The sequence below is a fragment of the Phaenicophaeus curvirostris genome, chromosome 11, assembly GCF_032191515.1.
Source record: "Phaenicophaeus curvirostris isolate KB17595 chromosome 11, BPBGC_Pcur_1.0, whole genome shotgun sequence".
In the NCBI taxonomy this organism is placed as follows: Eukaryota; Metazoa; Chordata; class Aves; order Cuculiformes; family Cuculidae; genus Phaenicophaeus; species Phaenicophaeus curvirostris.
This window is the reverse complement of record NC_091402.1, coordinates 2,172,178-2,186,225: the sequence shown is the minus strand read 5'-3', so window position 1 is coordinate 2,186,225 and position 14,048 is coordinate 2,172,178. Positions and strand designations below refer to the sequence as shown.

Genomic DNA, 14,048 nt, shown 5'->3' with positions numbered 1-14,048 from the left:
TGACAAGTGGTGTCCCCAGGGCTCAGTGCTGGCTCCAGCCCTGTTCAATGTCTTTATCAATGACCTGGATGAAGGCATCGAGTGCACCCTTAGCGAGTTTGCAGATGACACTAAGCTGGGTGGAAGTGTCGATCTGCTGGAGGGTCGGGAGGCTCCAAAGGGATCTGAACAGGCTGGACCGCTGGGCTGAGACCAATGGGATGAGGTTTAACAAGGCCAAGTGCCGGGTCCTGCACTTCATAGAATCATAGAATCATAGAATAACCAGGTTGGAAGAGACCCACCGGATCATTGAGTCCAACCATTCCTATCAAACACTAAACTTGGGGCACAACAACCCTGTGCAGCTCCAGACCAGGAGAAGTCTGGCTGGAAAGCTGCCTGGAGGAGAGAGACCTGGGGGTGTTGGTTGACAGCGACTGAATATGAGCCAGCAGGGGCCCAGGTGGCCAAGAAGGCCAATGGCATCTTGGCTTGGATCAGACACGGCATGACCAGCAGGTCCAGGGAGGTTCTTCCCCCTCTGTATTTGGCACTGGTGAGACCGCTCCTTGAATCCTGTGTTCAGTTCTGGGCCCCTCACCACAAGAAGGATGCTGAGGCTCTGGAGCGAGTCCAGAGAAGAGCAATGAAGCTGGTGAGGGGGCTGGAGAACAGGCCTTATGAGGAGCGGCTGAGAGAGCTGGGGGTGTTTATCCTGGAGAAGAGGAGGCTGAGGGGAGACCTCATTGCTCTCTACAGCTGCCTGAAAGGAGGTTGTGGAGAGGAGGGAGCTGCGCTCTTCTCCCAAGTGACAGGGAACAGGACAAGAGGGAATGGCCTCAAGCTTCGCCAGGGGAGGTTGAGACTGGACATTAGAAAAAAATTTTTCACAGAAAGGGTCATTGGGCACTGGCAGAGGCTGCCCAGGGAGGTGGTTGATTCACCTTCCTTGGAGGTATTTAAAAGATAGGTGGATGAGGTTCTCAGGGACATGGTTTAGTGGTTGATAGGACAGTTGGACATGATGATCCTAGATGTCTTTTCCAACTTAGTAATTCTATGAAAACAGTCACAACATCACCTGTATCAAGGTACATACCAAGGTGAGATTTTCAGGTGCTTAGTTTGCATCGCTCCCATCTTGTCATAGCGGGTGGAAGGTTAACTACCTGGGGGGGATGACATCAGACCCTTAGAGTGCATATGTGTGGTTTCCTGGGGTAGAATCATAGAGTGTTGATATAAATCCTCACCACTGCGACTCTGACAATGTGGTGTCAATAGTTCACAATTATGAGAGTTCTGAGAGTACTTTTGGGAGCACCTGCTTGTCTTGAATGTGAAAGGTGACTTGGACGGTGAAGCTTCTCTTGTCATTTCTACATATTTAGGGATTTAGTGAGAAGGCAGTCCTCGCTAACAAGGGCATATGGGCAATCATCAGAAATGTTCACTGTAACAGCATCTCCAATAAATGTATTTTATTACCTGTGTTCATATTATGTCCTTTGAAAAGCCATTTTGAAGTTCTGACAATCTGCAGGCACAGGAGAATCACATAATCATGGAATGGTTTAGTTTAGAAGGGACCTCAAAGCCCATCCAGTTCCAACCCCCCTGCCATGGGTAGGGACGCCTCCCACTAGAGGAGTGCTGCTCAAAGTCACATCCAACCTGGCCTTAAACACCTCCAGGGATGGGGCATCTACAATTACCCTGGGCAACTTGTGACAGTGCCTCACCACCTTAATGGTGAATAACTTTTTCCTAAGATCTAAATCTTCTCCCTTCCAATTTAAAGCCATTCCCCCTTGTCCTATCACTACATGCCCTTGTAAAAAGTCCTTCCCCAGCTTTCCTGGAGCCCCTTTCAGCACTGGAAGCTGCTCTAAGGTCTCCTCACAGCCTTCTCCTCTCCAGGCTGAACAACCACAACTCTCGCAGCCTGTCCTCGGATGGGAGCTGCTCCAGCCCTCAGATCATCTTCGTGGCCCCCTCTGGACCCTTTCCAACATTTCCATAACCTTATTATGCTGGGAATTCCAGAAGTGGTCACAGGACTCCAGGTGGAGTCTCATGAGAGTGGAGTAGAAGAGGAGAGGAGTACTTTCTCTCCTTTTCACCTAAAGAGCAATGGCAAGGGGAACTTCTATCAAGAGGAGAGCACTAAATGCAGAGCCAGGGCAGCTCTAGAACACGAAGGGTGTTTGAGCTGCACTGGAAGGACACTCTCATGGCTTTTTCTCACTGGAAATACACTTGGAAAGGCTACAAAAACTGTTCAGAAAAACTCATCATGCTGTGCACAGTACAGCTAGTACGAAGAGTAAGTGTTTCTCCATCACAGTGTCATCAGGACATCTGCTCTGGCCAGTAACACCACGAGCAACGTGGGATCCTGCTGCTTGCAGGTCTGTGCAATCAAACAGGTGAAGTCTGTAGGAATCCTGCTGAACACATGGTTAGTCCTACCTGACAAATATCCAGCAGGGCTCTGGAAGGAATCAAAATGCAAAGTGATAATTGGGAGCTCAATGGAAAGATGAGTGCAATGGGGGGAGTGAGCCACAGCACTTTGAGAAACATTGGACCTGAGGACTGACTCATTTTCATGAGACAAACCATCGTATAAACAGGCCCCATCTGATGTTTTTTCCTCTTCATATGCTACTGTACCTAGCTAAAACACACTAAAAACAAACAACAGAGTTTGCTAATTGAAGCTAATTGCTTTGCCTGGATGTATTTAATTCCCCATCCAATTTTAAGCATTGGACAAACAAACCCTAGTGTTAAGCTTTTCCCTTTTTTAAATTCCTTTCTGATCCTCAAATCATATATCTGTAGCGTTGTGCAGAAAACAGACAATCACGACGTTCTTGGTGATTTTTTTTTCCCATTGCACATAGCTCAGAAGTTCATGAAAATCTGTGCCTCTCAAGGTCACGCATTACAGAGCAGGGCTACTTTCTCTTTGGACACCTGTGGCGGGCGCGAGCTTTCACCAGTGCTGGGAGCTGGTGGCCTAAGCGGCAACCACAACCTTTCTGAGACATTCTGGGATCAAGCAGAAGATTCCAGGTGGAGATTTAAAAAAGCATGAGTGAGCATCATGGATTAAATCTGCTTGATGTTAGAAAGGCAAGAAGTCAATTCACAGTGGTTTTCAAATGGCTCTGTGACAGACAAGCTACAATGAAAGCGTCTGGTGAAGAAACGGTGTCTCGGAGAAACTGAGGCGCGCAGCTGGAGAAAAAGAAAAGTTTTCTTTGTCTCTGGAGCAAAAATGTCACCTAAGGTGATGAAGGTTTAATCCCTGCAGATGGTTGAAGCCACAGCATCTGTCGAGAAGTTGTCATCGCTGCTTATGCCAAATGCCGGACAGGGAACAATTTGTGTAAAACCTGCTCGAGATAACGAGCTCGTTAATAGCGGATATTGAGTGGAAGGGGCCAAGGTACACTTAGCCATGACAGTTTGCTTTCAGTGGGCTGCGAGCTGTTATCAGCTGTGACAGGGCAGGATGGGTGGAATGTGGGGAACAAAAGCCCCACACAGAGCGAGCACTGGGGTTCTCTGCCTTCCTCCAGCTTCCTAGAGGCCACACAGTGCCCCGGCGCACGGCTGGATTCTTTAATTAATATTTCATTCTCAGAGCGGGTTTCATGTTATCCCTCGAGAGGAGTTAAAGGTTTGCACATATTGAGGCAAAGTAACGTGGCCGGTGAGCTTGAATTAAGAAAGTATGTTGAAAGGAGCTGTTAGAGTCTTTAACCTTGGGCAAGGGACATGTAAACCATCCGGTATTAGTGCAATTTCTTATTGTAGAACTTCTTCTGTGTCCCATTTTACAGGCTGCTCCAATAAATTTATTCATAAATGCTGCTAGGAATCATTCGCCCCTTCTTCCCTTTCTACCTCCTCTGGACTGCAGCATCTGATATTCCATATTCTGCAGAGGTGTTTGTTTTCCAAACCAACCCACCAAATATATTTTATGACGGCAATAAAACAAAGTGGCTCTGTGGCTGGAACTGCTGAGTTCATCAGAGAAAGGAGAAAAAATGACCAGTGGAGGAGAGTTTGTGCTGCCAGCAAGTGCAAGGAGTTGAGCTAAAGCAAGCTGGTGGCCTTCCAGCCTTCATGGCAAAGAACATTGTGACCCATAACCCTCGTACAGATGTGATGTGTTGGCCACCACATCAGTCATTACCAGCGAGATCATAACCATCTAAGCAGCTAAGCCAACTGTGTCCTGGGATGCATCCAAAGCAGTGGAACCAGGAGGGCCAGGCTGGGAATTCTGCCTCTCTGCTCTGCTCTAGTGAGACCCCACCTGGAGCCCTGTGTCCAGTTTTGGAGTCCTCAGCACAGGGAGAACATGGAGCTGTTGGAGCGAGTCCAGGAGTGGCCACAGAGATGATCCAAGGGTTGGAACTCCTCCCATACAAGGACAGGTTGAGAGCTGGGATTGTTCAGCCTGGAGAAGAGGAGATTCTGGGGAGACCTTAGAGCAGCTTCCAGTGCTGAAAGGGGCTCCATGAAAGCTGGGGAGGGGCTCTTGATCAGGGAGGGCAGGGAGAGGATGAGGGGGAACAGTTTTCAGCTGAGAGAGGGGAGATTACAATGAGATCTTAAGAAGAAATGTTTTCCTCTGAGGGTGGGGAGGCCCTGGCCCAGGTTGCCCGGAGCAGTGGTGGCTGCCCCATCCCTGGAGGGGTTCAAAGCCAGGCTGGATGGGGCTTGGAGCCTCTGATCCAGTGGGAAGTGTCCCTGCCAGTGGCAGGGGTTGGAACTGGATGGGCTTTAAAGTCCCTTCCAACCCAAACCATTCTCTGATTCTGTGATTCTAAAAGATTAAACTGTGTCACTCACCATGGGTCTCAGCTTCAGGGTTCTCCCCGCAAGAGAAAGGCAAAAAGATAAGCTACTTACTCACAAGGCAGGCAGACCTGATTCCTCTGAACTTCCACAGAAGCCACTGGCCAACCTGGGATTTCATCCAGGTTTCAGCCCTGTCCAAGACAGGCTGTGCAGCAGCACCTCTCACCCTTTGCTTCGCATCAGTTCTCACGGGAGCCAGTTTGAGGTTGGCCAAGGGATGTGTGCTGACTGTGGAGGGAAGCTGTTCCCTGGAGCTGAGCACAAGAGGGTGACCATGCAAGCCCAGGCTGGTTGGAGCCTTCAGTTGGCTATGGCAACATGTCAAAGCAGAGCTGCTCCAGCCAGCGTATTCTCATTCTCTTCATCGTGGGCTATTGTTAGGCAGCAGACTAAATCCAACTGTAATTCCTCAGGGTACAGCTTGTTTGAGAGAAAAGTAATTACTAAGCTCAGACTTGTAAACTGGAGGTACAGTAAGAAAAATGATGCCACTAGGTATTGAGTGGTTTACCTATGAGCATATCAGGTGCAATTTGAAGAAAGCCCTCCCTGGCTGTGCACAGAGGGAGAGAGGCACTTAACTCATCTAAATGGCTCAAATGACAGTGATGAACCATCTCTTTCATTGTTGCGTTAAGGACCTCTTGAGCATTCTGCTCATGGATCACTGGATGACATTATCCCGGTGTGCTCTGCCCACCACCACACCTGGGTTCAAGAGGATGCTGCGGTTAATAAACCAGTTATATTATTATTGCCCATTCACCAAGTCCAGACGCCAAAGAGGCTCACGTGTGTGATGGGACATGCTTGAGTTATTTGCCCAGCCTACAGCAGAGACGCAACTCACTTGGATGAAAGGCCTCAACTTAGAATCATAGAATCCTAGAATGTCCCGAGGTAGAAGGGACCCACAAGGACCATTGAGTCCAACTCCTGTCTCTGCACAAGACACGCCAACATTCACACCGTAGGGCTGAGGGCACTGGACAAAGGCTTCTGGAATATTGTCAGGCTTGGGGCTGTGACTGCTTCCCTGGGAGCTGTTCCAGGGCTCCACCACCCTCTGGGGGAAGAAACTTTTCCTAATGTCCAACCTAACCCTCCCCTGGCACATCTCCCTGCCATTCCCTCAGGTGCTACGACTGGCCACCAAAGAGAGGACATCACTGCACCTTCAGCTTTGAGGAAGATGTTCCTACACAGCAGCGTCCTGTTTGTTCATCCTGCTTGCAGATGAGGGGGAGTTATTGGTCCGGGCGCTGAAGGCACATCATGGTGCTACAAAAGAGAGAGAAAAAGAAGAGGGAGAAGGAAGGAAAGGAGATTTTGGGATCAGGGACTTCTCTGAATCACAGAATCATGAAACGGTTTGTGTGGGAAGGGATTTCAAAGCACATCCAATTCCAAGCCCCTGCCACAGGCAGGGACACCTCCCACTGGATCAGGGGCTCCAAGCCCCATCCAACCTGGCCCTGAACCCTTCCAGGGATGGGGCAGCCACCCCTGCTCTGGGCAACCTGGGGAAGGGCCTCCCCACCCTCACAGCAAAAGTTTCTTCCTAAAATCTCATCTCAATCTCCCCTATTTCTCAGTAGGTTTCTGAGTAGCACAAACTTTAAGAGAGATCCAGCTCTGGAAAAGGACTATTTGTTCCACACCACAAATGCAAATAAATCCTTTTTGAGATAGACGGTTCTCATTGTGTGAAGTGGACCAAGAATTAAGACGTGTCGGAGGTTCTACACAAACAGCCTTGTGCTAGAAGTCCTCCTGTTGTATGGAAGACACCAGCACACAGACTTTGCTCTACCTCCCAGGCTGATCCATGCCCATGATGGCCCTGCATACTGCATGGTCCTTATGGAGAGCTGCAGCAGCCTTCATGAAGTGACCACAAAACAACATCTGCAAAAGAGCTGCCGTCCCAGCAGGGGTCTGGCCTCTGGCGCTCACCGCCCTCTCCCAGCTAAGGGCAAGAAATGAATGATGAACACCCTTATGTTACAGGCACTATGCACATTCCGGCACGAGGAGCTGAACCAAAGATGCCCCAGTGACCTTGGGAAGAAAGGGGACATCGTGTCTTCCTTGGTCTGCCTAAGAAAGCTTCTTAAAAGGCAAATTAAGGAGTAGTGTAAACACAAAGCCTTTTAGGATGTGTCTCCTTGTCACTGCAGTGACTGCTAATTATTAATTTGATGGAGTCGAAGGTGAGAGGAAGCATCAGGGGCTGCATACGGTCTACAAACGCCCACCAGGGGTGAGGCAGGGAGTGAGCCGAGCCCTGCCTGGGAGCTACAGGCTGTGATGGGCCTTGGAGCGAAATGTTAACTAACTACAGTTTGCTGGGGGAAAGGAGTGTGTAACGCTTGAGAGAAGAGGGACCTAAAAATGGACCTCAAAGTGCATCTTCCCAGCAGACTGGAAACAGAAGGAAATCTAATTAATTACATTTATTACACTTTGAAGGGAAGAAGAGAAGCAGACTTTCTCTTGTGACACACAGAGAGCAACTTCAACTGTTTACACGAATGCTGTGAATTCTGCGGGGTGGGTGCTACAAATCCCTGGCAGATGTTAATGGAAAGAACGGCGTTTGCAGTGCACGATGGCATCGTGCCACTGTTTTAGTAACAAACGCGGTCCCTGAGCGCAGGCAGCTTCTGCCTTGATCACAGACGAGAGACGGATGGAGGGTCTGCGAGATTAACACGGGGTTGTGCCAAATGGCCATTTCTGAACGATTCCTGTCAGTTTAAAGACAGAAACTGTAGAAACCCAAACGTAATCATTCACCAGGAGCAGCCAACAGCCTCTCTGCATACACGAATACAGAATAAACCTCCTCAGCGATGACATCCTTCACATTTTAAGCAGCAGATTTATGAATTTCAAGTTGTCAGTGACTGTGAAACTAAAATCATAGAATCATTGAAACATGGAGTGGTTTGAGTTGGAAGGGATCATAAAGCCCATCCAGTCCCACCCCCTGCCATGGGCAGGGACACCTCCCACTGGATCAGGGGCTCCAAGCCCCATCCAGCCTGGCCTTGAACCCCTCCAGGGATGGGGCAGCCACCACTGCTCTGGGCAACCTGGGCCAGGGCCTCCCCACCCTCACAGCAAAACGTTTCTTCCTAAGATCTCATCTCAATTTCCCCTCTTTCAGCTGAAATCCATTCCCCCTCATCCTCTCCCTGTACTCCTTGATCAAGAGCCCCTCCCCAGCTTTCCTGGAGCCCCTTGCGGCAGCATCCACCAAGCACAGAGCAAGGCAGAAGGGGCTGGGACAGTTCAGGGGCTGCCAGTGGGTAAGGAAAACAAAAAAGTGACTTTTCTATCTCCCTCGTGCTTGCTCTGAGGGCTGCTGGGGAGGTCTGCTGAGCAGCTGGAGAGAGATCAGACCTGTGCCGGGCACCTTTGTCTCTGTTGTCAGTGCGAGGCTGCTGTGTTGATGGGAAGCACCAAGCCAGCCAGCAGGTAAGTTGGGCTGTCCCTCCTCCCATTTTCTTGTCTATGCTCTAGTTTTTATATTTCATTTGCGTAAGAGGAGAACTCGTCAAAGGCAGAGCCCTCTGGATCTTGGCCAAGATGGGGTGTGTGAAGGAGTTGCCTGGAGAAGGTGTTAACGGTACAGGGTCATCAGGCCATCTCTAAAGAGAAAGGCACTAATTGTGCTTCCATCAGCCACACGTAGGGTGGCCAGGGTTGAGCTACACCCCTGTCAGTGGGTACATAAGCACCTGACTGAAAGCCATGGACTACTTGGGGACAAAAACTGGGCAGGTAAAGGAAGCAATTTTAATTCAGGAAATAGGCAAGAGATCAGAAATGACTGGATGGATTCATGGACTGAAGAATGACTTGCAACAATCCCCTCTGTTCTTCCTAGGGAGAAGACTGAAAAAGCCAAGGTAAATCCATAGTAAAACAGTAAGAAGCCCCAAGCAACCCAAGGCCGTCTTTTCTGAAATGGCATCATGGAAATACTGGAGAAGCAGCACGTGGAGGATGCTTGCGGCACCAGCCTCAAGCCTTCCTACTATGGATAATCATAGAACCATAGAATGCCCTGAATTGGAAGGGACCCACTAGGATCATTGAGTCCAACTCCTGTCCTTGTACAAGACAACCTCAACATTCACACTGTGGGGCTGAGGGCCTTGGCCAAAGGCTTCTGGAATATTGTCAGGCTTGGGGCTGTGACTGCTTCCCTGGGAGCTGTTCCAGGGCTCCACCACCCTCTGGGGGAAGAAACTTTTCCTAATGTCCAATCTAACCCTCCCTTGGCACATCCTCCTGCCATTCCCTTGGATCCTGTCATTGGTTGCCAGATGATAGGGAAGGGTAACAAATGCTCTGGCAAGTGTGAAAACGCTGTTCAAACATCTGATGTCTGTGCTGCTGTATTGGAATCCACGTTGTCCAGCAATGAAAGTTGGTGCCGTGTTGGGGTGTGTCTGGCACCCCAGGGCAGACTCCCAGCCCCCCTCAGCAGGAGCGCACAGCACCCGTGTTACCTGTGGAAAAAATGGGCTTATGTTGCTGGAAAAGCCACTCTGCTTGTAGCGAGGCCAGCCTGAGCTGTGGGTTAAGACAAAGTGTTTGGGTTCTCCTGGCTGTGCTTTCTAAAGTTGTCCAAAGGGGACTTTGTGGAAGTCGGGATCCTCCTGGCTGGACCCAGGGATGTGGACAGTCAGGTCCCACACTGAGCCTTTAGTCTGGAAGAAGCTGAAGGGAGATCTCATCACTCTGCAGCTCCTGGAAAGGAGGTGGTGAGGTGGGTGCTAGGCTCTTCTCCCAAGTAACAAGGGATGGGATGTGAGGAAATGGCCTCAGGCTACACCAGGGGAGTTATAGATTATATATTAGGAAAAATTTCTTTCCTGACAGAGTGGTGAAGCCCTGTCAGAGGCTGCACAGGGCAGTGGTGGAGCCCCCATCCCTGGAGGGGTTAAAAACACCTGTGTGGCCACACCACTTAGGGACATGGTTTAGTTGGCACAGCTGTGTTTGGGCTGATGGTTGGAGTTGATGGTCTTAGAGGTCTTTTCCAACCTGAATGATTCTATGATTCCATAGCCCAGGCCGGCCCTGGGCTACTGCAAAGGAGAGCTGGAAAAGCACTTACCTTCAGTCACTGGATGAGAGCACCAGCTTGTGCTGCTTTGCCAGTGCTGAATCTCCCTTTGGCTGTGGCAGCGGCGCTCTCTCACTGCTTATTTCTGAGGGTGTTCTCTACACAGACCGAGCCAACTTAGTGGTGGCCTCCTCGGGTTGCTGGTAGCTGCAGACTGGAACGGTCACAGGGCATCCCCTCCTGCGCTGCGATACACTTGGGAAACAAAGGCTGCTCCTGTCGCCAAGTTTTGGGAAGTGCCAGGCATTTTATGGCATCAGGTCCTGCTCCTGGGCTGAGGTGGTTTATGGGCTGGGAACTCCCTCCGCTGGTGAGCGTCTGCTATAGCCACCTCCCTCCAGCCCAAACCATCTGCAAGGGCAACCCCAGAACTCACCAGCCTTTGGGGTCCCGTCAGCCAGAAGGGAAATCGGAGTGATGCGAATGGACATCTTCCACTGCATCAGGTTGCTCAAAGCCCCATCCAACCCGGCCTTGAACACCTCCAGGGGTGGGGCAGGTGGGCTTCAAGGTGGGCTTGAAACCACTTTTGAATCCAAGGCGCACACTGGCACGTAACCGTACACCCCATGATCGGTGGGCTTGATTATGATTACATGAATAGGAGATAAATGGCGGTCTGCAAACTGGGTGATGCCAACATATTACCAATATCAGAACAGAAAGTGCAGGTAGCTCAGAAATACCTTTGCGTAATTTGCTGGCCTGAAATTTGAGTGCACTGTCACCTGAATCATGGAGCAAACCAAAACCAGATCTAGTTTTGACCTAACACTTGATTTTATATCAACAATTAATAAGTTGGTACTAGTAGCAACAAATTCCCATATATCATAGAATCACGGAATTGTTTGAATTGGAAGGGACCTTCAAACTCATCCAGTTCCACCCCTGCCATGAGCAGGGACACCTCCCACTGGATCAGGGGCTCCAAGCCCCATCCAACCTGGCCTTGAACCCCTCCAGGGATGGAGCAGCCACCACTTCACCTGTGCCACTGCCTCCCCATCCTCACAGGAAAACATTTCTCCCTACTATCTCATCTAAACCTCCACTCTCCCCTGAGGAACATTCCCTGGACCCCTGCCTGCTCCCTCCCAGCCCCGAGGGACTCCACGGCCACCTCTGCTTCCCCGGCACCCTGCACGCCACCCCTTGCCCCCACAACAAAAACGCCAGGCCCAGGCAGTTGTGTACAAAACCTGAAATAGTTTACTTTGTTTTCTTTTTTTCTTTTTTTTTCTTCCCCCCCCCTTTTTTTTTTAAACTTTGCTCTAGGTTTACTTCGATTTTGTGAACTCGATACAAGAGCATTTTGATATGAATCGGTAAATAAAACACCGTCATAGATAGATAGCCACGATAAACTTTTGTTAGAAATGTACATGTCGCGAAAAAAATAATAATACTACGAATAATAATCAGAATAAAAAAAGCCGACGCGACGCCCCGGCCGGCACGGCCCTCGCCCACGGCCGCGGGTGGCTCTGGTGGCTCTGGTTCCCCGCGGGCGCCGCGCCCCGGTAATGTGTGTATATAAACAAAGCCCATAAGAAATGTACAAATATAAAAAGCTACAAACATTAATAAATTACATCGTCACAAAACACGGAAAACACTCCACAAGGTGCTAGTAAAATAACTCGTCTCCCTCCTCATACAAGAAGTTACGCAAAGAGCTGGTACCGGCGCCTGGAGAGACTTTCCCCTTATAAAAAACCGGCGGTGGTTATTCCAAAAGCTATGTACAAGCTACATTCTAGGAAAAGGATGATGCCTCCGGAAACGCAGCCACGCAGGGGTTGCCTGAGAAACGCGTCCAACGCCTCGCAGCCCAACGCCTCGGCCCCACGGCCGCTCCCAGGCCGCCGCCGCCCTCGCTGCCGCTCGCCGGACAGCTGGAGTAAAAAATATTTATAGCAGGGATCTGTACACTCCGACCGCGGAAAGTTGCAGGGTAGTCGTGGTGGGGGCTAAGCGCACGGTGGCGCGGGGCTGCCCGTTGCTAGAGCAGCAGCTTCCCATTCCGGTGGATCTTCAGGATCTTGCCGAGCCTCTGCTTGGCCGTGGCCATCCCCTTCTTCGTGCGCTTTCCTGCAAGGAGAGGGGGGTGAGAGGCTGCTCCCAACCCACAGAACCGCGCCAGCCACCACCTCCCCCACCCAGAAACACCACAGCCACGACTCCCCCAACATGTGGGGGCTCCTGCGGGCAGCAGCCGGTGGGGAGCAGAGTCTCTGCTGACCCAGCACCACGGGCACAGCCCTCTGAGCTCCCAGTGCCCAGGGACACAGCCCTCTGAGCTCCCAGTGCCCAGGGACACAGCCCTCTGAGCTCCCAGTGCCCAGGGACACATCCCTCTGAGCACTCGTGTTGGGGCTCATCTCATCCCCTTCCTCTGCTGTGGCTCCTCTGGTCCCACAGCGCCAGCCCCACTGCCGTTTGCCCCAGTGCCTGCTCCCGGGTGACCCGTCTGCATGGGGGGCACTATCCAAACTCGGTGCTCAACAGGAGAGGCCGCAGGTGCACAGGTGCCCCACAGCTCGTCACACCTTGCAGGAAGCCGTGGGCACCACCACGTGACCTCATTCTCCCTTAGGGTCACTGAGCACCTCTGGCATCCTCTAGGGCACAGGGACGCAGAGCTCACATGCCACTTTGAGTCCTGGGCCAAGCACTGCCTGGAGGACACCTGGTCCCTCGCCCACCACACTGAGACCAACCCCCATCCCATTGCAGTTCCATGGAATCACAGCATTGTTTAGGTTGGAAAAGATCTTTAAGACCTTCGAGTCCAACCATGAACCTCACATTGTCAACTCCACCATTAAACCCTGTCCCTAAATACCATATCTACATGACTTTTAAATCCCTCCAGGGACAGGGACCCCACCACTTCCCTAGGCAGCCTGTTCCATGTTTCTTCTTGCCCTCTGTTCCCACAGCGCTAGAGAGACCACCTGCATCCACCCTGCCAGGACACTGAAAAGATGCACACAGAGACACCCCCACACACACTTCCTTCCACGGCTTTAGGCCAGTCCCAAGGCCCTACAACACATCCAATATGAACTACCCTCCCTGTGCCCCATTACAATCAGAGGACACCACCACCAGGAGCCCAGGTCCTTGCTCATGAGCTGGGAGCTCTGTGCTCCGAGTTCTGCTCCTCAGGAACTGGTGCAGCCACCACAGCTGCTCACTGCCCCCCTGCTCGCCAGCTGACGCCTTACGGCCAGAAAATCCACCTCTCACCAAGGCACCAGGGACTCCCAGGCACAACACAAACCCACAGAGCCTCTTCTCTTCCCATCATGCTGACGTGGGTGCGCTCGTGTGTGACACTTGTAGACTTGGTTCCTCTCCAGTTTTCCCATCAGCATTAAGTGTCCTTAAGGTTTATCATAGGAAGCTTCTTCATTTCTCATCCTTTCACCTCTTTAAGACTGAGAAACCTTCCTTGAGGAGGTCACAGATTTCCCTAATTATGCTTCATCCCATTGCCTCCTTCAACAGCCCCTTCAGTCCAGTGATGACCAGGCTGGTGATTCCCTGGTTGAGGACTCTCCTGTGCTCCGGGCAGAGAGACGTCCTTGGTGTCCTCAGTTGTCCCAAGATCTTGCACAGGAGGGCCTGGAAGTGCTCTGCTCGCTGCCAGGTCAGCCACTTGCTTTCTCAGCAGATGGCTCCTTCCCTCTGTTGACGACTGAGCTACACCACGAGCTCAGTGTGATCCACATTCCTGGTCAGGCTCCCTTCACAGTGCCCCGACTGGGTCACCCAGCTTACTGGCCAGACTTCAGCTCCACCCAGTGCTCCACTTCCCATCACATCTTCTACTGGCTTGGACCTGTTTCACTACTGCCACCAGCTCACCACAAAGACAATTCCAGGCAGGACAGTTCACTCTGGTTCCATGGACAGCCATGGGTGTACCAGGTCCTGGCAGGGCCCTAGTGCCTACCATGGGCTATGAAGGTCCTTTCATACGGCCCATTCCAGCTGCTTGGATGTCCTACTCTTTGGCAGGAGAATATGC

The 14,048-nt window shown here is 51.2% G+C and overlaps 1 protein-coding gene across 4 annotated transcripts in view; it reads right to left on the bottom strand.

The window, feature by feature from the left end:
• Nucleotides 1–11,263: 11,263 nt before the first annotated feature.
• Nucleotides 11,264–14,048, bottom strand: part of PHF2 (PHD finger protein 2) — a 91,735-nt gene continuing 88,950 nt past the window's right edge. For all 4 annotated transcript variants that reach the window (XM_069865661.1, XM_069865664.1, XM_069865662.1 and 1 more), the window contains one exon: nucleotides 11,264–12,103. In XM_069865661.1, the coding sequence (XP_069721762.1) occupies nucleotides 12,015–12,103 (89 nt within the window). In that variant the 3' untranslated portion in view covers nucleotides 11,264–12,014. The remainder of the gene's footprint in view (nucleotides 12,104–14,048) is intronic.